Consider the following 18,654-nt stretch of genomic DNA (forward strand, 5'->3'; position numbering starts at 1 on the left):
GCATCAGCAATTTTGTCTCTCTTTGTTTTTGTTTTTTTCTTCAGGGTGAGAGCTCACAAAGCTGCCCCAGGTATGATATTATTTCATCTGGACTCTTTCGTTTGTATTTTAGAGTTGGGTTGCTAAACAAATGAGCGGTTGGTTGACTGCAGACACGTTGGTTCATGTTTGTTTTTCTGATTGGTCGACGGAGACTCGACTCTTATCATTGTCATTGGTCCAGGCCCGTCAGCGAAGAGGAAATGGGTCACTTGAAGGAGCATCGCTACGCCGCCATCTCGGACAAACAGGTGCTGATCGACGAAAAGCTGAACGCTGAGGTATACCTGGCCATCATACATGAAATGGATCAATTTCGTGTCGATTTTTAAATAGTCCAAACGTTGCCACAAAACACTGTTTACCTTTAGGTTAGAGCTTATGTTGAGTTTATGCTTTCATTTGTTGTTTTCCATTGCTTTGGTTTTTTTGCCCCTGCTTTTTTTTTTTTTTTTTTTTTTTTTTGTGAGTTTAGTTAACCTTCCCTTTCTGTTGTGATTTCTGCCCAGTTAGTGGCAGAAGAGGAGAAGTTAAGGCTAGAAGAGGAGGCTGTTTTTGCAGCCCAGCGCGAGGCAGCGCGGCTCTCTAAGGAACGAAAGCTAAAGGAGGTGAGGCGTTCGCACTGAGCACGCCCAGCCCTTCTCTTAACCCCGCCCATTAACCTTCAGCCACACCCCTTTCATTTGACACGCCTTCAGCTCTGTGTAATACAACTAACAAACTCGGATTTTAAGTTTACATAGTCGCTAAGTTTGTAAGTTATGCATTGTATGTGTTTTTTTTTTTTATTGTTAAAATTAGACTCGTCTTTGAATGCATTGTGTGTAGATTATGATTTGCAATGAAAAGTTATTAACAGGACTGAAGGCTCTTAACGCTGGTCCATCATCAAATATTGATCGTCTTGTGAATAAACTCAGCGCTTAATGCGGATGAATGTAAAATCGATCTGCTTCCAAGAAACCCTTCTCCACTTAAAACTAACTAAACAACATGTCTCTTATTTTCTCCTGTTTTATTAGCATATTTTCTTCTTAATTTGCCCTCATGTCCTCTGTTCATTTTGTTTCCTGTTTTTTGCTTTCTACCATGATTTGTGTGTTTGACCATCTGCTAATATTACATTTGGTGTCTGTTTCCCAGTAGGGCACTAAACGTTGGCACAAACTGTTAGAAATAATTTTAGCAATGTTGTTTTTCTTTTTCAGAGCGCTAGCGTAGTGCTTGGTGAAATATTAGTGGAAGTGAGTCAGTCGTCATTTTTTATTATTTTATTTTATTAATGTTGTGTTTTCAGGGAAAGCAGCAGAGGACCAAACCGGAGAGCAATGACCCTCGGCACAGACAGTGAGTTCATTCTGCTTTGATATAAAAGTAAATCATATTCAGTTACACCACACAAAAAAGTGTGTGTCATTGCATTGGACTTCTTTTAACAATAACACCCTTTTTTTTCGAGCTTATATCATGTTCACGTTAGTGCTGTTAAACGATTGATCCATCATCCAAAATAACATTTTTGCTTGCATCATGTGTGCATGCACCGTGTATATTTATGTATTTATGCAAGTACTCGCACATGCATTCATTTAAAACCATATGTGTGTATATCATAAATGCAAAATCAAATGATTAAAAATTCACCTTTTCAGATCAAAATGTAAATGAGACATGTACTGTTTCAACAGCGAATCCACTAAATAATGTTTTGCAGCTTCTACAATTTAAACACTCTTTTTGATGTGTCCTTTTTAAAAAATAGTGTTTAAAAAAAAATGTCGTTTTTGAATTAAAAATCTTAAAATGCTTAAACATTTAATGCAGTATTTAATTATGCATGCTGTTCTGGTAATGTTGCATTTTTGTCTTTTTTACTCATAATGCGTTTGCATCCCTGATATTAAATTATTTATAGTATAAATTAATATAAATGTATTTAAATGCATGTAAATTTTTTCAAACTTCTGTATATTTGTATATACAGACTAAATATACAGAGAACACACACACACTATGCAAAAAACAACTTTTGTTTGATGCAATCAGCACTAATTCATATCATGTTTGTTGGAATATATTTATTTGAGCACCTTTTGATACATTTATATTTTCTACATACAATTTTGACAATTCTGAATACAAATCTGACAAATTCAATTTGGCTAATCTTTTGAGGTTATTTTATCAATATGGCTATGAAATTAATAGTAATAGTAACACCAATAATAATTATAACTATGTTGTACGATAACTGTTATTAAATATGAAAATTACTAAGACATATAAGAAATATCACACTTTTATTGTGGAGGAAAAATATAACAATAATTTCTTGCATTACAAACATATCATGGATATTTTTGTAATGAGATATAGATATACTGTATAATTTGTTCAGAAAACCATGGATGTGTTAAGTTACAGAAATATTAAAATCTGAGTTCACACCAAAAAAAGTAAAGTGTGCTAGTGGTGTTTTATAATTGTTAGGAACTGCTAAAATCACTTTGTCGCACCAGAATGATCGGCCGTGTCTGGAGTTTTACTGTAATAAGATGTTAATAAGACTGTCATGCTGTCCACAGTCTCTCTGCACACATCTATGGTGATAACAGCAGTGTTTTGCAGATGGCTGATGTAACCGTGTGTGTTTCTGCAGCAAAGCGTCGGATGGAGAGTTTGAGGTGTACCTGCAGAGTGTGAAGGCTCAATCTGAAGCATTTCGCAGTAACCGTGAGTTCCCATTAACGCGTTTCAATCACAATTTTACAGAACGCTATTAGAAGACATGAATTTAACGGAATACGCCAATTTATTTGAAAATGGGTTCATTTTCCGACTCGCCTAGAGTTAAACGGTTGAGGTTTACCGTTTTCGAATCCATTCGGCCGATCTCCGAGTCTGGCGGAGCACTTTTAGCTGCAGCTTTAGCAGAGATCGTTGAATCTGGTTAGACCAGTAGCATAGGCAAGTCGGAAAATTTACCTAATATTATATATTTTTTTTTAAATGGCGTGTTCGTTTTTAAATGAAAGTGTGTGTGTGTTGTGTTTAGGACTCAGCTCTGAGACGAATGTGGTGACCCCGAACACCGAGAGCAGCTGGGACTTCACCAGTAAGACTGACGCCACCTCACTGGACCTGGAGTGGGAGGATGAGGAGGGTGAGTTGCATTCACTAATCATTTATTAAACATGCTATGCAAGAGTCAAGTCACAACAGGTTGGAGTCGAGCCACTTAAATGCCACTTCCAGATCTGGTCTGGCTAAGCATACACTCAAACTAATAAATAACAATGAATAAAAACAATATGCATCTTAAGACAAATAATACAAATTAACCAAACGGCTTACTAACTAAAATAAAAAAAGCTACATTTTAAAAATGTGTAATTCAAAATATTAAAGTCTTTATAATAGTGCTGTATATCAGTAATGCTTAAAAAAAATTGTTTGATTATTATCATCTGTATTAAATATTATGCGTCAAATTATAGACATTTTAAATAAAACCTTTTTGTTTATACAGGTTTTGTAAAAACCTTTGTATTGTGTAAAACAGTAATATTCTGAATTAAAAAAAAAAAAAAAAAAAAAGTCTATTTTACTAAGCGTAATTTATTCCTGTTATGCAAAGCTGGGTTTTTAGGACTCTTCTTAATTTTTAAAATGATTAAAAATCTTTTGCACGTTTAGCAGAGCCTGACAGTTTAACTTAATTTGTTATTTAATATTACACGTTACACAGGAATGAATCGGATGGGTCCTGCATGGGAGCGTTCCAAAACGGAGGAGGACATTTTGCGTGCGGCCCTTCGTCCCGGCGGGAAACAACTGGACAGCGGCCCTACCTCCACCTCGGAGGACTCCAACGCTCTGGAGTGGGAGAACGACTTTGTCAGCGCACATCCAGAGGACAGCGGTGACCATGGCGACGAGGAATTTGAGGGATTTGTTAATCCAGTACTGGACACGCCCACTGAGGAGGCGGGGCGAAAGGACGGCTCTGACCAACAGGGGAGATAGTCTACAGCATTCAGATTCAGTGTGACGTGACTGCAGACGGTCCATTTAACCTAGAAAACTAAATTCTGAATTCATAACAAGGAACTGAAATGCTTCATACGATTTCTACTTTGTCGTTATTTGGTGTGAATGTCATGAAATTCTGGTCATCTCATTCTCTCCCCAAAAAACTGACAATAGAGTCAATAGACATTCACCTTCATATTTTTTTAATATATTAATGTTTGACTATTATTATAATTCTTTATAGGTTTGAAATGACTTGGTGCGTAAATAATAACAAAAGTTCATTTCATTTTTAGGGGAAACTTTTTTGCCTTTTAAATATGCCTCATTAAATCATAATGGCCCTAACAAAAGGCTTCGTTTTTTAATGTAATGTCTAATTTCTTTTGGGATGAAATATGACCCGGTCATGTTCTTGACAGATTTCATGAGATTCACTCCATTAGGTCACAGATTCATTAGGATTTGCATTCCACAGGTTAATTTGCTCCTGGTTTGAGTTGGTATGTGCGTCTGGAATTTATTTCTATTAATTTCCGTTTGGTAACTGAAGTGAGTTTTTAAATTAACTCTGGGTATGTCTTGCATTAATACTTTGTGATTAAAAAAAAAAATGTTTTAGTTCAGCCTTATTTCAGAGGTTTTCTTTGGAGAACTAAATCAAGTGCAATTTTAGAAGATGAGGGAAGTTTCTCAAAAGCCACAGATGTTTTCTAGAACCATAGTACGTTTTTTTTTTTTTTTTTTTGTGTATGGTTATTGTTTAAAGTCATATCAGACATTTAACAGAGACGCTTGACAGTTTTAGGGAAAGACCTTTTCTCGAAAAATGTATTGCCTCAAGGATAAATGCATTGGAACACATTTAAGTTCCAGAAGAGCTTTTAAATCAATCGCTGTTTGTCTGCGTGTACGAGTCTGTGGGTTAAAGGATTTGTGGTGGACGCTTCTCGGAAACAGCTAGTGGATGAGCCTGTGCTTCACATTCACAACTGCGTTTTCGGACAAAATGGGTCTTGAAGAGGGAAATGACTTTGTTTGCTAAACATAAATCTTCACATAAAAGCTCTGGTTTTGACAATCTGGATGTTATTGATTTGAATTTATGCCCAGAACTGATCAGTGGTTTGATTTGCATGTGCTCTTAGCCTTTCAGGAACATGTCCAGGTCGTATTTTTAAAGAGAAATATTATTATTATTATTATTATTTTTTTTTTTTTTTTTTTTTAAGAAAATTATGCATTATTTTCCCAATTGATTGACATTATTTTTATGAAAATTAAGCACTTTTTGATTACCAGTTCTTATTGCTGTACATTTTTGGTTTCCCGTAATGTGGAAAAAAAAATATCACTTACAATAACGAGATCTTAAAAAAAAAAAAAAAAAAATAAATAAATACCTTATATCTAAACAAAAAATTATTTCTTTTTATGATATGTATTTTTCTATTTGATTTTGGGGTATTAAATATTACCTGGACAATTTTCTGATATTTACCCAACAAGCTTAATTGCTTTTGTCATTAACGTAAATTTATTTTGTTAGAACGATCATAATTCAGTAAGGAAATAGCTTTACATCAGTCTCTAAATGCTCATAAAATTGACTCGTCTGCTTCTCGTTCCCTCTGTCTGCCGTAATGAACAACCTCTTCCGTTGACCCCCGTATTTCCCTCAGATTGGAGCCTGAATTCGATCTAATGCTTTCAAATGAATGCTGATATGTATATAATGGATTGTAAAGCAGACACTGAAGGCCTTGAAGAGCAACGGAGACTCGTGCGTGATGAGGTGGAAGTCTGTAATGTAGTAGTGTTGTCTAGAACATCAGCGCACAAGAGCTTCTGTACAGCACAATCACGTCACGTTACTTTCTTATCCTACCAGCACACCTCAAAAGAGACGTATTCGTGTCATCTGAATGTAAAGTATGTGTGATCAATGCAGTGTTTGATTTGATTCCATTTTTTATTTTCCTGTCTTTTTCCGTCATCCTGTTTGAAGAGTTTGGGAGCACATATGCAAAGATACGTGAATGTTTGTCCACTTGTCGGAGTTGAACAGGCCCGTGCTGTTGTAAATATCAAGAATAGATATGGTTTCGTATGATGACTTTTTTTGTTTTTGTCGTTTTTTATCAAAATTACCGCAGGGTTAGCAGCTTTAACAGGTTCCTAAGTTAACTACTGATGCCATTATCCGGCTTTTTTTTTTTTAATATGAGAGCAAGTGTGTACGATGGGTGAATGAAATATTAATGGATGTTCTCAGTTTAAAGAATATGAGAAGGAAAATGCTGAACATTCCATAAAGGGCCTGGAAATTTTCCAAAGCGCTTCCCAACTCTTCAACAGAGCTGCTTTGAACAGTTTTATTTTTGAGTGTTTGTGAAGAACCTGTCATATTTCAGATAAGCTGAATGTAACTACAGTTTTCATAATTCCAATCTACGTTACGTAAGACCTTGGGTTAGATCTGACTGCTAATAAACGAAAGAAAACGTCAGTACCTCCCTGTCTGTTTGCTTTTATATGAGGGAAGAAATTAATTTGATTTTAATATACTGTTCTGTTTAGTTTGGGGACCGATAGTAGGCTATATATTCTTTTTCACTATTCTTTATTCTCCTCCAGTTAAAAATGGCAATTTAATTTCCCTTTAATTCCACACCTTATCTTTTCTGCCTTCACTGTGGTTATATTTGGCTTCCTTTATTAGTTTAGGCCCGGTTTCAGGATCTAGTGGGTGTGTTGACATAACACCTTTGACAAACTAGTTTCTTTCGGTTATTTTTAGAGTTTTTCTGCATGTTTTATCCATATTCGTCTCATTGCTTTGCCTTGTTATCTCAATTTCACATGCCAGGTATTGTCCTGCATGTTATCGTTCTGTAGAAAAAATAGAATTCTGATTTATAACATTTATGAAAGCAAATAATATAAATAGTATTACAATAGAAAACATATTTATGGTTTTAATTAACAAATGGAAAAAAAAAAGTAATGCATGCCTGTTCATTTTACCCAATAATTATGATCTGCCACTAATATTTTGACCTCTGGTTGACTTGCATCACAATATGATAAACAGTAGATTTCACACTACACTCAGTGTAATGACACAAACTAGCCTGCAGGTGGCGGTGTACTTCCACAAATCAATGACTCAAACACACCTCAGGACATCCCTAGAGCAGCCTCGGTACAAAAACTAATGAAAATAATTAAAAATAATCAAATATGTAAATAATGTAGTTCAGTAAAGCAAAAACAATCAACCAAAGAAAAAAAAACCCACTTTGTTCTGTGTTTCATTCAGATGTGCAATACTTCAGATGTAGTATCTGAGTCAGTGTAAATGAATCACAGGCAGTTTTTCTGCAGGGTATTGAGGGTTTCTCGGTTGGAGGTCATAGAGTTTTCTCTTTTCTTACAAGTGCGGTGATACAGGGATTTTTGTGTCTTTCACAAGACGAAAGCATTAGCCCTGGGGAAAGAGCCTTGAGGTAAAAATAAATTGCTCTTTTTCTCTCCTGTCTGCAGCTCCAGCAACATACACTCAGAAGGGAAACCAAAATGAAGATATACGACAAACACACACAGAGAGAGAGAGAGAGAGAGAGAGAGATTGCCATTAATGCGCTCATTTGATCAATAGTGTCATTGTGGTCAAATGACATGAAACCAACATTAGTTTCAGTAACAGATATTTTATGATCCGTTATTTATTTCTTCCAAATGAAAGTGTGCAGTCTCGGATCAGTGCTTGAGGAAGGGAAACATACCGGTAGAGATAAAAATGTGTTGCGCTTTTTTACTTTCCTGCTGTTGAATATGACTAATAATTTAACAGTGATGTGAAAGGAACTTGAATGAAGGCCTTCAGTTGACTTGGTTGGTTTGACATCTAAGACCACGCATTGTTAATAGTACACTCAAATACGAAAATCCTGCCATTCAGACAATATTTGCATAAAACGTTGTCCTTCCAAACACGTGACCTTTTTTACAGTCATCACAAACGATGTGAGGGATCTAGGAAAGATTTTCAACAGACTTACAACTTATAAGCGGCACACGTTTGTTTTGATGTCTTGGCTTCTCCTTCTCTTCTTCACTTCAGTTATTTCGTGTTACAATTCCTGATTTAACACACATAAACATTCCCATTCTCGATCCTCCTCTGAGATATTCAGTCACTTATATGAAGGGAAAAATAGCAGGCGCTGACTGACCTCTCGCTGAAAGAAGCTGGCTGTAATACAAAAGCCCACTTTGGAGACAAAGAAATCAATAAAGATGTTTTGATGGGTTTATATGAAGCTGATCTGCTTGGTGTGGCACAAAATGGGTCCTTGAGAGATCCAAGCAGACTCAGTCGCAACGATGTGCATACGATGTGAGATTGAGAAATTCGCTCTACGGGAATCTAGGGGTGTTTAATAGCCAATTCATTAGATATTCAAACCCTAACGTGGAGTTGAACTTTGAGCGAGTTCTCTCAAGCAACCTTTATCTCAAGTGTCACATATCAGAGTCTAACAAGCAACAACCTGCTAACTTCAATTTTCACCTTATAATAACCACTACCCCGTTTCTTCCTGTGAGCAGGATTCAATTTAGCTTTTAACTCCTAAAGAAAGTTTTGGTATTTGGTATACGACAGCCTTTTTTTACTGTCTTGGTCGGTTTACTAAGTAATATATAAGCTAGCAGAAAAGTGCACCGGGCTATACCATTATCAGCCAGCTAACAACAGCAGTTATGGATTTTAAGATTAAGATCATATCAGTTTAATAGATAGCTTGGGGACACACATAAGATTTAGTCCAGCGATAATAAATAGATATTATATTTCTTTTTGGATGTTGTGTTTTTCTCTTTTTTTGCCCAAGATACTTCATACAGTAAGAGCTGGTTAGATGAGAACAATTTTAGTAACATAATCGATTACATTGCACGTTTTAGGCAATGCTTTTTCATTACTTTTCGATTACTCATTACCCAAGTCATTTATCATATTGATTTAAATAGGATAATCACATGTAAAAATACCATTTTTTGTAATTAATAAAATGTATGCTTTAAAAATTCCATTGATAGGTTTGTAAATGAACTGAATGGACTCCATGAATTCAGTGAAAAGTTAATAATTATTTAATAATTTATTTAAAAAAGGAAAATTAAAATAAGTCATTTTAGAATAGCATCCATCATAATAAAACACTTACTAAAATAAAAGAAAAAAATTATATTGAATTTGTTTACCTACATGTCATGTGTCTATGAACCAACAAATAAATGTGATATTAATTATTAAAATATTTGTTTGAAAATCTCAGGGTACTTAAAGCAGCTTTATTACGTGAAAATGCATGTAATAGCCTATGGGTAAATTAGAAATGACGTGAATTTGTCTATAGCCTATTTTAAAATGGTGCGTTCTCTGTGTGAAATTTTCACCAAACTGGAAGAATTTCTGAATAAAGGATATTTTATTAGAAAAGTAGTTCTACATTTAAAGATGAACAAAGAAAAAGTATATATACTCAAGGAATTTTGATAGCTAGAATGTAAACCGTACATGACTTATACTCATTTACAATCATTTCTATCGCCAAAGGTGCTTTCCTTGCTTATTTGAAGGAAACAGAGAAGGAAAAACAGCACATAAAGCAAAAGAAACTGTTATACTTTTACTGTAGTGTACCATTTAGGGGTTGCTGTTTTTTGCTGTTTCGTGGGCTGTGAGACTTCAGAGCTCAAAACTGGGAGTACTTCAATCTAGTACGAATTCACGAGTGTGAGGTCATGGGTTTGACTGCTGTTCCAGTGCACTTTCACTGGTAGAAGTTTGGAAAAACACGGGTTACATGTTGACTGGAATGCAGCATAAATTAAAGCATTGATGTCACATGGACTATTTTACCAATTAGAAATCCAATGGGGTTACCCTGCGCAGGTTCAAGTCCTGCTCACCACGAAGCTGGAGTGTTTCCAGTTAATATTGATGAATGTGCATGCACTGAGTTTCCACTGCAGTACTTGATACATCTTAAGAGGGCTTTAGCTGCTAATTTAGTAAGCAGGCTCTCTCTGTATGTACTTTAAAGGGTTACTCCTCCCCAAAATGACATGTTTGTCAATAATCACTTACCCCTGATGTCGTTCCAAACCAACGAAAGCTTCATTCATCTTCCGAACACAATATAAAAATGGCATTTTAGATAAAAACCGTGAGTCATGTGACTCTCCCATTGAGGGCCAAGTAAAATAGTCCATCTGCAATCAGTGGTCCAATCTGAATGTTATGAAGTGAAGATTATTCTTTTTGTATGTAAAGAAAATCAAAATAGCAACTTTGTTCAACATTTTGTCTCTGTAATGCTTGAGTAAAGGAGTGGTGTTTGGGTTTTTGCGGATGTCTGTGAGCTTGTAATAACTGAGATCCATTATAATAACGGCAGTCAGAGGTTCTCAGCCTCGTTCTCTTTGCCTCAGTTTCAATCTATCATGTTGGATTAAATATTGATGGGTTCTGAAAATCAAACTTTCTGGATCAAATTTCTCAGAGCAGCTGTGATGGCTGAGAGGTTAAGGCGTTGGACTCGAAATCCAATGGGGTTTCCCTGCGCAGGTTCGAATCCTGCTCACAGCGAATCTGGAGTGTGTCCAGTTAATATTGGTGAATGTGCATGCACTGTGTTTCCACTGCAGTACTTGATACATCTTAAGAGGGCTTTAGCTGCTAATGTAGTAAAAGCAGGCTTTCTCTCTGTATGTACTTTAAAGGGTTATTCCTCCCCAAAATGACATGTTTGTCAATAATCACTTTCCCCTGATGTCGTTCCAAACCAATGAAAGCTTCATTCATCTTCCGAACACAATATAAAAATGGCATTTTAGATAAAAACCGTGAGTCATGTGACTCTCCCATTGAGGGCCAAGTAAAATAGTCCATCTGCAATCAGTGGTCCAATCTGAATGTTATGAAGTGATGATTATTCTTTTTGTATGTAAAGAAAATCAAAATAGCAACTTTGTTCAACATTTTGTCTCTGTAATGCTTGAGTAAAGGAGTGGTGTTTGGGTTTTTGCGGATGTCTGTGAGCTTGTAATAACTGAGATCCATTATAATGACGGCAGTCAGAGGTTCTCAGCCTCGTTCTCTTTGCCTCAGTTTCAATCTATCATGTTGGATTAAATATTGATGGGTTCTGAAAATCAAACTTTCTGGATCAAATTTCACTGAGCAGCTGTGATGGCCGAGAGGTTAAGGCGTTGGACTCGAAATCCAATGGGGTTTCCCTGCGCAGGTTCGAATCCTGCTCACAGCGAATCTGGAGTGTGTCCAGTTAATATTGATGAATGTGCATGCACTGAGTTTTCACTGCAGTACTTGATACATCTTATGAGGGCTTTAGCTGCTAATGTAGTAAGCAGGCTCTCTCTGTATGTACTTTACTCCTCCCCAAAATGACATGTTTGTCAATAATCACTTACCCCTGATGTCGTTCCAAACCAATGAAAGCTTCATTCATCTTCCGTACACAATATTAAAATGCTATTTTAGATAAAAACCATGAGTCTTGTGACTCTCCCATTGAGGGCCAAGTAATAAACATTGTAAGGGTGCAGAAAAGTCATCAGATATCATTGTAATAGTCCATCTGCAATCAGTGGTCCAATCTGAATGTTATGAAGTGATGAGTATTCTTTTTGTATGTAAAGAAAATCAAAATAGCAACTTTGTTCAACATTTTGTCTCTGTAATGCTTGAGTAAAGGAGTGGTGTTTGGGTTTTTGCGGATGTCTGTGAGCTTGTAATAACTGAGATCCATTATAATGACGGCAGTCAGAGGTTCTCAGCCTCGTTCTCTTTGCCTCAGTTTCAATCTATCGTGTTGGATTAAATATTGATGGGTTCTGAAAATCAAACTTTCTGGATCAAATTTCACAGAGCAGCTGTGATGGCTGAGAGGTTAAGGCGTTGGACTCGAAATCCAATGGGGTTTACCTGCGCAGGTTCGAATCCTGCTCACAGCGAATCTGGAGTGTGTCCAGTTAATGTTGATGAATGTGCATGCACTGAGTTTTCACTGCAGTACTTGATACATCTTAAGAGGGCTTTAGCTGCTAATGTAGTAAGCAGGCTCTCTCTGTATGTACTTTAAAGGGTTACTCCTCCCCAAAATGACATGTTTGTCAATAATCACTTACCCCTGATGTCGTTCCAAACCAACGAAAGCTTCTTTCATCTTCCGAACACAATATAAAAATGGCATTTTAGATAAAAACCGTGAGTCATGTGACTCTCCCATTGAGGGCCAAGTAAAATAGTCCATCTGCAATCAGTGGTTCAATCTGAATGTTATGAAGTGATGAGTATTCTTTTTGTATGTAAAGAAAATCAAAATAGTAACTTTGTTCAACATTTTGTCTCTGTAATGCTTGAGTAAAGGAGTGGTGTTTTGGTCTTTCCGGATGTCTGTGAGCTTGTAATAACTGAGATCCATTATAATGACGGCAGTCAGAGGTTCTCAGCTTCGTTCTCTTTGCCTCAGTTTCAATCTATCGTGTTGGATTAAATATTGATGGGTTCTGAAAATCCAACTTTCTGGATCAAATTTCACTGAGCAGCTGTGATGGCCGAGAGGTTAAGGCGTTGGACTCGAAATCCAATGGGGTTTCCCTGCGCAGGTTCGAATCCTGCTCACAGCGAATCTGGAGTGTGTCCAGTTAATATTGATGAATGTGCATTCACTGTGTTTCCACTGCAGTACTTGATACATCTTAAGAGGGCTTTAGCTGCTAATGTAGTAAGCAGGCTCTCTCTGTATGTACTTTAAAGGGTTACTCCTCCCCAAAATGATGTTTGTCAATAATCACTTACCCCTGATGTCGTTCCAAACCAACGAAAGCTTCATTCATCTTCCGAACACAATATAAAAATGGCATTTTAGATAAAAACCGTGAGTCATGTGACTCTCCCATTGAGGGCCAGAAAAGTACAATAGTCCATCTGCAATCAGTGGTCCAATCTGAATGTTATGAAGTGATGAGTATTCTTTTTGTATGTAAAGAAAATCAAAATAGCAACTTTGTTCAACATTTTGTCTCTGTAATGCTTGAGTAAAGGAGTGGTGTTTGGGTTTTTGCGGATGTCTGTGAGCTTGTAATAACTGAGATCCATTATAATGACGGCAGTCAGAGGTTCTCAGCCTCGTTCTCTTTGCCTCAGTTTCAATCTATCGTGTTGGATTAAATATTGATGGGTTCTGAAAATCAAACTTTCTGGATCAAATTTCACTGAGCAGCTGTGATGGCCGAGAGGTTAAGGCGTTGGACTCGAAATCCAATGGGGTTTCCCTGCGCAGGTTCGAATCCTGCTCACAGCGAATCTGGAGTGTGTCCAGTTAATATTGATGAATGTGCATGCACTGAGTTTCCACTGCAGTACTTGATACATCTTAAGAGGGCTTTAGCTGCTAATGTAGTAAGCAGGCTCTCTCTGTATGTACTTTAAAGGGTTATTCCTCCCCAAAATGACATGTTTGTCAATAATCACTTTCCCCTGATGTCGTTCCAAACCAATGAAAGCTTCATTCATCTTCCGAACACAATATAAAAATGGCATTTTAGATAAAAACCGTGAGTCATGTGACTCTCCCATTGAGGGCCAAGTAAAATAGTCCATCTGCAATCAGTGGTCCAATCTGAATGTTATGAAGTGATGAGTATTCTTTTTGTATGTAAAGAAAATCAAAATAGCAACTTTGTTCAACATTTTGTCTCTGTAATGCTTGAGTAAAGGAGTGGTGTTTTGGTCTTTCCGGATGTCTGTGAGCTTGTAATAACTGAGATCCATTATAATGACGGCAGTCAGAGGTTCTCAGCCTCGTTCTCTTTGCCTCAGTTTCAATCTATCGTGTTGGATTAAATATTGATGGGTTCTGAAAATCAAACTTTCTGGATCAAATTTCACTGAGCAGCTGTGATGGCCGAGAGGTTAAGGCGTTGGACTCGAAATCCAATGGGGTTTCCCTGCGCAGGTTCGAATCCTGCTCACAGCGAATCTGGAGTGTGTCCAGTTAATATTGATGAATGTGCATGCACTGAGTTTCCACTGCAGTACTTGATACATCTTATGAGGGCTTTAGCTGCTAATTTAGTTAGCAGGCTTTCTCTGTATGTACTTTAAAGGGTTACTCCTCCCCAAAATGACATGTTTGTCAATAATCACTTTCCCCTGATGTCGTTCCAAACCAATGAAAGCTTCATTCATCTTCCGAACACAATATAAAAATGGTATATTAGATAAAAACCGAGAGTCATGTGACTCTCCCATTGAGGGCCAAGTAAAATAGTCCATCTGCAATCAGTGGTCCAATCTGAATGTTATGAAGTGATGATTATTCTTTTTGTATGTAAAGAAAATCAAAATAGCAACTTTGTTCAACATTTTGTCTCTGTAATGCTTGAGTAAAGGAGTGGTGTTTGGGTTTTTGCGGATGTCTGTGAGCTTGTAATAACTGAGATCCATTATAATGACGGCAGTCAGAGGTTCTCAGCCTCGTTCTCTTTGCCTCAGTTTCAATCTATCATGTTGGATTAAATATTGATGGGTTCTGAAAATCCAACTTTCTGGATCAAATTTCACTGAGCAGCTGTGATGGCCGAGAGGTTAAGGCGTTGGACTCGAAATCCAATGGGGTTTCCCTGCGCAGGTTCGAATCCTGCTCACAGCGAATCTGGAGTGTGTCCAGTTAATATTGATGAATGTGCATGCACTGAGTTTCCACTGCAGTACTTGATACATCTTAAGAGGGCTTTAGCTGCTAATGTAGTAAGCAGGCTCTCTCTGTATGTACTTTACTCCTCCCCAAAATGACATGTTTGTCAATAATCACTTACCCCTGATGTCGTTCCAAACCAATGAAAGCTTCATTTGTCTTCCGTACACAATATTAAAATGCTATTTTAGATAAAAACCATGAGTCTTGTGACTCTCCCATTGAGGGCCAAGTAATAAAAAGTCATCAGATATCATTGTAATAGTCCATCTGCAATCAGTGGTCCAATCTGAATGTTATGAAGTGATGAGTATTCTTTTTGTATGTAAAGAAAATCAAAATAGCAACTTTGTTCAACATTTTGTCTCTGTAATGCTTGAGTAAAGGAGTGGTGTTTGGGTTTTTGCGGATGTCTGTGAGCTTGTAATAACTGAGATCCATTATAATGACGGCAGTCAGAGGTTCTCAGCCTCGTTCTCTTTGCCTCAGTTTCAATCTATCGTGTTGGATTAAATATTGATGGGTTCTGAAAATCCAACTTTCTGGATCAAAATTCACTGAGCAGCTGTGATGGCCGAGAGGTTAAGGCGTTGGACTCGAAATCCAATGGGGTTTCCCTGCGCAGGTTCGAATCCTGCTCACAGCGAATCTGGAGTGTGTCCAGTTAATATTGGTGAATGTGCATTCACTGTGTTTCCACTGCAGTACTTGATACATCTTAAGAGGGCTTTAGCTGCTAATGTAGTAAGCAGGCTCTCTCTGTATGTACTTTAAAGGGTTATTCCTCCCCAAAATGACATGTTTGTCAATAATCACTTTCCCCTGATGTCGTTCCAAACCAATGAAAGCTTCATTCATCTTCCGAACACAATATAAAAATGGTATATTAGATAAAAACCGAGAGTCATGTGACTCTCCCATTGAGGGCCAAGTAAAATAGTCCATCTGCAATCAGTGGTCCAATCTGAATGTTATGAAGTGATGAGTATTCTTTTTGTATGTAAAGAAAATCAAAATAGCAACTTTGTTCAACATTTTGTCTCTGTAATGCTTGAGTAAAGGAGTGGTGTTTTGGTCTTTGCGGATGTCTGTGAGCTTGTAATAACTGAGATCCATTATAATGACGGCAGTCAGAGGTTCTCAGCTTCGTTCTCTTTGCCTCAGTTTCAATCTATCGTGTTGGATTAAATATTGATGGGTTTTGAAAATCCAACTTCCTGGATCAAAATTCCCTGAGCAGCTGTGATGGCCGAGAGGTTAAGGCGTTGGACTCGAAATCCAATGGGGTTTCCCTGCGCAGGTTCGAATCCTGCTCACAGCGAATCTGGAGTGTGTCCAGTTAATATTGATGAATGTGCATGCACTGAGTTTCCATTGCAGTACTTGATACATCTTAAGAGGGCTTTAGCTGCTAATGTAGTAAGCAGGCTCTCTCTGTATGTACTTTACTCCTCCCCAAAATGACATGTTTGTCAATAATCACTTACCCCTGATGTCGTTCCAAACCAATGAAAGCTTCATTTGTCTTCCGTACACAATATTAAAATGCTATTTTAGATAAAAACCATGAGTCTTGTGACTCTCCCATTGAGGGCCAAGTAATAAACATTGTAAGGGTGCAGAAAAGTCATCAGATATCATTGTAATAGTCCATCTGCAATCAGTGGTCCAATCTGAATGTTATGAAGTGATGAGTATTCTTTTTGTATGTAAAGAAAATCAAAATAGCAACTTTGTTCAACATTTTGTCTCTGTAATGCTTGAGTAAAGGAGTGGTGTTTGGGTTTTTGTGGATGTCTGTGAGCTTGTAATAACTGAGATCCATTATAATGACGGCAGTCAGAGGTTCTCAGCCTCGTTCTCTTTGCCTCAGTTTCAATCTATCGTGTTGGATTAAATATTGATGGGTTCTGAAAATCAAACTTTCTGGATCAAATTTCACTGAGCAGCTGTGATGGCTGAGAGGTTAAGGCGTTGGACTCGAAATCCAATGGGGTTTCCCTGCGCAGGTTCGAATCCTGCTCACAGCGAATCTGGAGTGTGTCCAGTTAATATTGATGAATGTGCATTCACTGTGTTTCCACTGCAGTACTTGATACATCTTAAGAGGGCTTTAGCTGCTAATGTAGTAAGCAGGCTCTCTCTGTATGTACTTTAAAGGGTTACTCCTCCCCAAAATGACATGTTTGTCAATAATCACTTACCCCTGATGTCGTTCCAAACCAATGAAAGCTTCATTCATCTTCCGAACACAATATAAAAATGGCATTTTAGATAAAAACCGTGAGTCATGTGACTCTCCCATTGAGGGCCAAGTAAAATAGTCCATCTGCAATCAGTGGTTCAATCTGAATGTTATGAAGTGATGAGTATTCTTTTTGTATGTAAAGAAAATCAAAATAGCAACTTTGTTCAACATTTTGTCTCTGTAATGCTTGAGTAAAGGAGTGGTGTTTGGGTCTTTCCGGATGTCTGTGAGCTTGTAATAACTGAGATCCATTATAATGACGGCAGTCAGAGGTTCTCAGCTTCGTTCTCTTTGCCTCAGTTTCAATCTATCGTGTTGGATTAAATATTGATGGGTTCTGAAAATCCAACTTTCTGGATCAAAATTCACTGAGCAGCTGTGATGGCCGAGAGGTTAAGGCGTTGGACTCGAAATCCAATGGGGTTTCCCTGCGCAGGTTCGAATCCTGCTCACAGCGAATCTGGAGTGTGTCCAGTTAATATTGGTGAATGTGCATTCACTGTGTTTCCACTGCAGTACTTGATACATCTTAAGAGGGCTTTAGCTGCTAATGTAGTAAGCAGGCTCTCTCTGTATGTACTTTAAAGGGTTACTCCTCCCCAAAATGATGTTTGTCAATAATCACTTACCCCTGATGTCGTTCCAAACCAACGAAAGCTTCATTCATCTTCCGAACACAATATAAAAATGGCATTTTAGATAAAAACCGTGAGTCATGTGACTCTCCCATTGAGGGCCAAGTAAAATAGTCCATCTGCAATCAGTGGTCCAATCTGAATGTTATGAAGTGATGAGTATTCTTTTTGTATGTAAAGAAAATCAAAATAGCAACTTTGTTCAACATTTTGTCTCTGTAATGCTTGAGTAAAGGAGTGGTGTTTTGGTCTTTGCGGATGTCTGTGAGCTTGTAATAACTGAGATCCATTATAATGACGGCAGTCAGAGGTTCTCAGCTTCGTTCTCTTTGCCTCAGTTTCAATCTATCGTGTTGGATTAAATATTGATGGGTTCTGAAAATCAAACTTTCTGGATCAAATTTCACTGAGCAGCTGTGATGGCCGAGAGGTTAAGGCGTTGTACTCGAAATCCAATGGGGTTTCCCTGCGCAGGTTCGAATCCTGCTCACAGCGAATCTGGAGGGTGTCCAGTTAATATTGGTGAACGTGCATTCACTGTGTTTCCACTGCAGTACTTGATACATCTTAAGAGGGCTTTAGCTGCTAATGTAGTAAGCAGGCTCTCTCTGTATGTACTTTAAAGGGTTACTCCTCCCCAAAATGACATGTTTGTCAATAATCACTTACCCCTGATGTCGTTCCAAACCAACGAAAGCTTCATTCATCTTCCGAACACAATATAAAAATGGCATTTTAGATAAAAACCGAGAGTCATGTGACTCTCCCATTGAGGGCCAAGTAAAATAGTCCATCTGCAATCAGTGGTCCAATCTGAATGTTATGAAATGATGATTATTCTTTTTGTATGTAAAGAAAATCAAAATAGCAACTTTGTTCAACATTTTGTCTCTGTAATGCTTTG

The 18,654-nt window shown here is 37.5% G+C and overlaps 1 protein-coding gene and 12 non-coding genes across 14 annotated transcripts in view; all 13 read left to right on the top strand.

Annotated features, from left to right (window-relative positions):
• Positions 1–6,583, top strand: part of ap1ar (adaptor related protein complex 1 associated regulatory protein) — an 8,075-nt gene extending 1,492 nt beyond the window's left edge. The window contains exons 4-10 of one of the 2 annotated variants that reach the window (XM_043257639.1): positions 45–70; positions 224–320; positions 549–647; positions 1,337–1,386; positions 2,699–2,772; positions 3,095–3,202; positions 3,788–6,583. In XM_043257639.1, the coding sequence (XP_043113574.1) occupies positions 45–70; positions 224–320; positions 549–647; positions 1,337–1,386; positions 2,699–2,772; positions 3,095–3,202; positions 3,788–4,065 (732 nt within the window). In that variant the 3' untranslated portion in view covers positions 4,066–6,583. The remainder of the gene's footprint in view (positions 1–44; positions 71–223; positions 321–548; positions 648–1,336; positions 1,387–2,698; positions 2,773–3,094; positions 3,203–3,787) is intronic. The other variant, XM_043257640.1, reaches the window with a different exon arrangement.
• Positions 6,584–10,650: 4,067 nt separating this feature from the next.
• On the top strand, positions 10,651–10,732 carry trnas-cga. Its single transcript has one exon. It is a non-coding gene; the product is annotated as a tRNA-Ser (tRNA).
• A 597-nt stretch (positions 10,733–11,329) lies between these two features.
• On the top strand, positions 11,330–11,411 carry trnas-cga. The gene has a single exon. It is a non-coding gene; the product is annotated as a tRNA-Ser (tRNA).
• A 627-nt stretch (positions 11,412–12,038) lies between these two features.
• trnas-cga lies at positions 12,039–12,120 on the top strand. The gene has a single exon. It is a non-coding gene; the product is annotated as a tRNA-Ser (tRNA).
• A 593-nt stretch (positions 12,121–12,713) lies between these two features.
• trnas-cga lies at positions 12,714–12,795 on the top strand. The gene has a single exon. It is a non-coding gene; the product is annotated as a tRNA-Ser (tRNA).
• A 595-nt stretch (positions 12,796–13,390) lies between these two features.
• trnas-cga lies at positions 13,391–13,472 on the top strand. Its single transcript has one exon. It is a non-coding gene; the product is annotated as a tRNA-Ser (tRNA).
• Positions 13,473–14,065: 593 nt separating this feature from the next.
• trnas-cga lies at positions 14,066–14,147 on the top strand. Its single transcript has one exon. It is a non-coding gene; the product is annotated as a tRNA-Ser (tRNA).
• A 593-nt stretch (positions 14,148–14,740) lies between these two features.
• trnas-cga lies at positions 14,741–14,822 on the top strand. The gene has a single exon. It is a non-coding gene; the product is annotated as a tRNA-Ser (tRNA).
• A 609-nt stretch (positions 14,823–15,431) lies between these two features.
• On the top strand, positions 15,432–15,513 carry trnas-cga. Its single transcript has one exon. It is a non-coding gene; the product is annotated as a tRNA-Ser (tRNA).
• Positions 15,514–16,106: 593 nt separating this feature from the next.
• Positions 16,107–16,188, top strand: trnas-cga. The gene has a single exon. It is a non-coding gene; the product is annotated as a tRNA-Ser (tRNA).
• Positions 16,189–16,815: 627 nt separating this feature from the next.
• On the top strand, positions 16,816–16,897 carry trnas-cga. The gene has a single exon. It is a non-coding gene; the product is annotated as a tRNA-Ser (tRNA).
• Positions 16,898–17,490: 593 nt separating this feature from the next.
• On the top strand, positions 17,491–17,572 carry trnas-cga. Its single transcript has one exon. It is a non-coding gene; the product is annotated as a tRNA-Ser (tRNA).
• A 591-nt stretch (positions 17,573–18,163) lies between these two features.
• trnas-cga lies at positions 18,164–18,245 on the top strand. Its single transcript has one exon. It is a non-coding gene; the product is annotated as a tRNA-Ser (tRNA).
• The last annotated feature ends 409 nt before the right edge of the window (positions 18,246–18,654 follow it).

Source organism: Puntigrus tetrazona, chromosome 14 (genome assembly GCF_018831695.1).
Source record: "Puntigrus tetrazona isolate hp1 chromosome 14, ASM1883169v1, whole genome shotgun sequence".
NCBI lineage: Eukaryota > Metazoa > Chordata > Actinopteri > Cypriniformes > Cyprinidae > Puntigrus > Puntigrus tetrazona.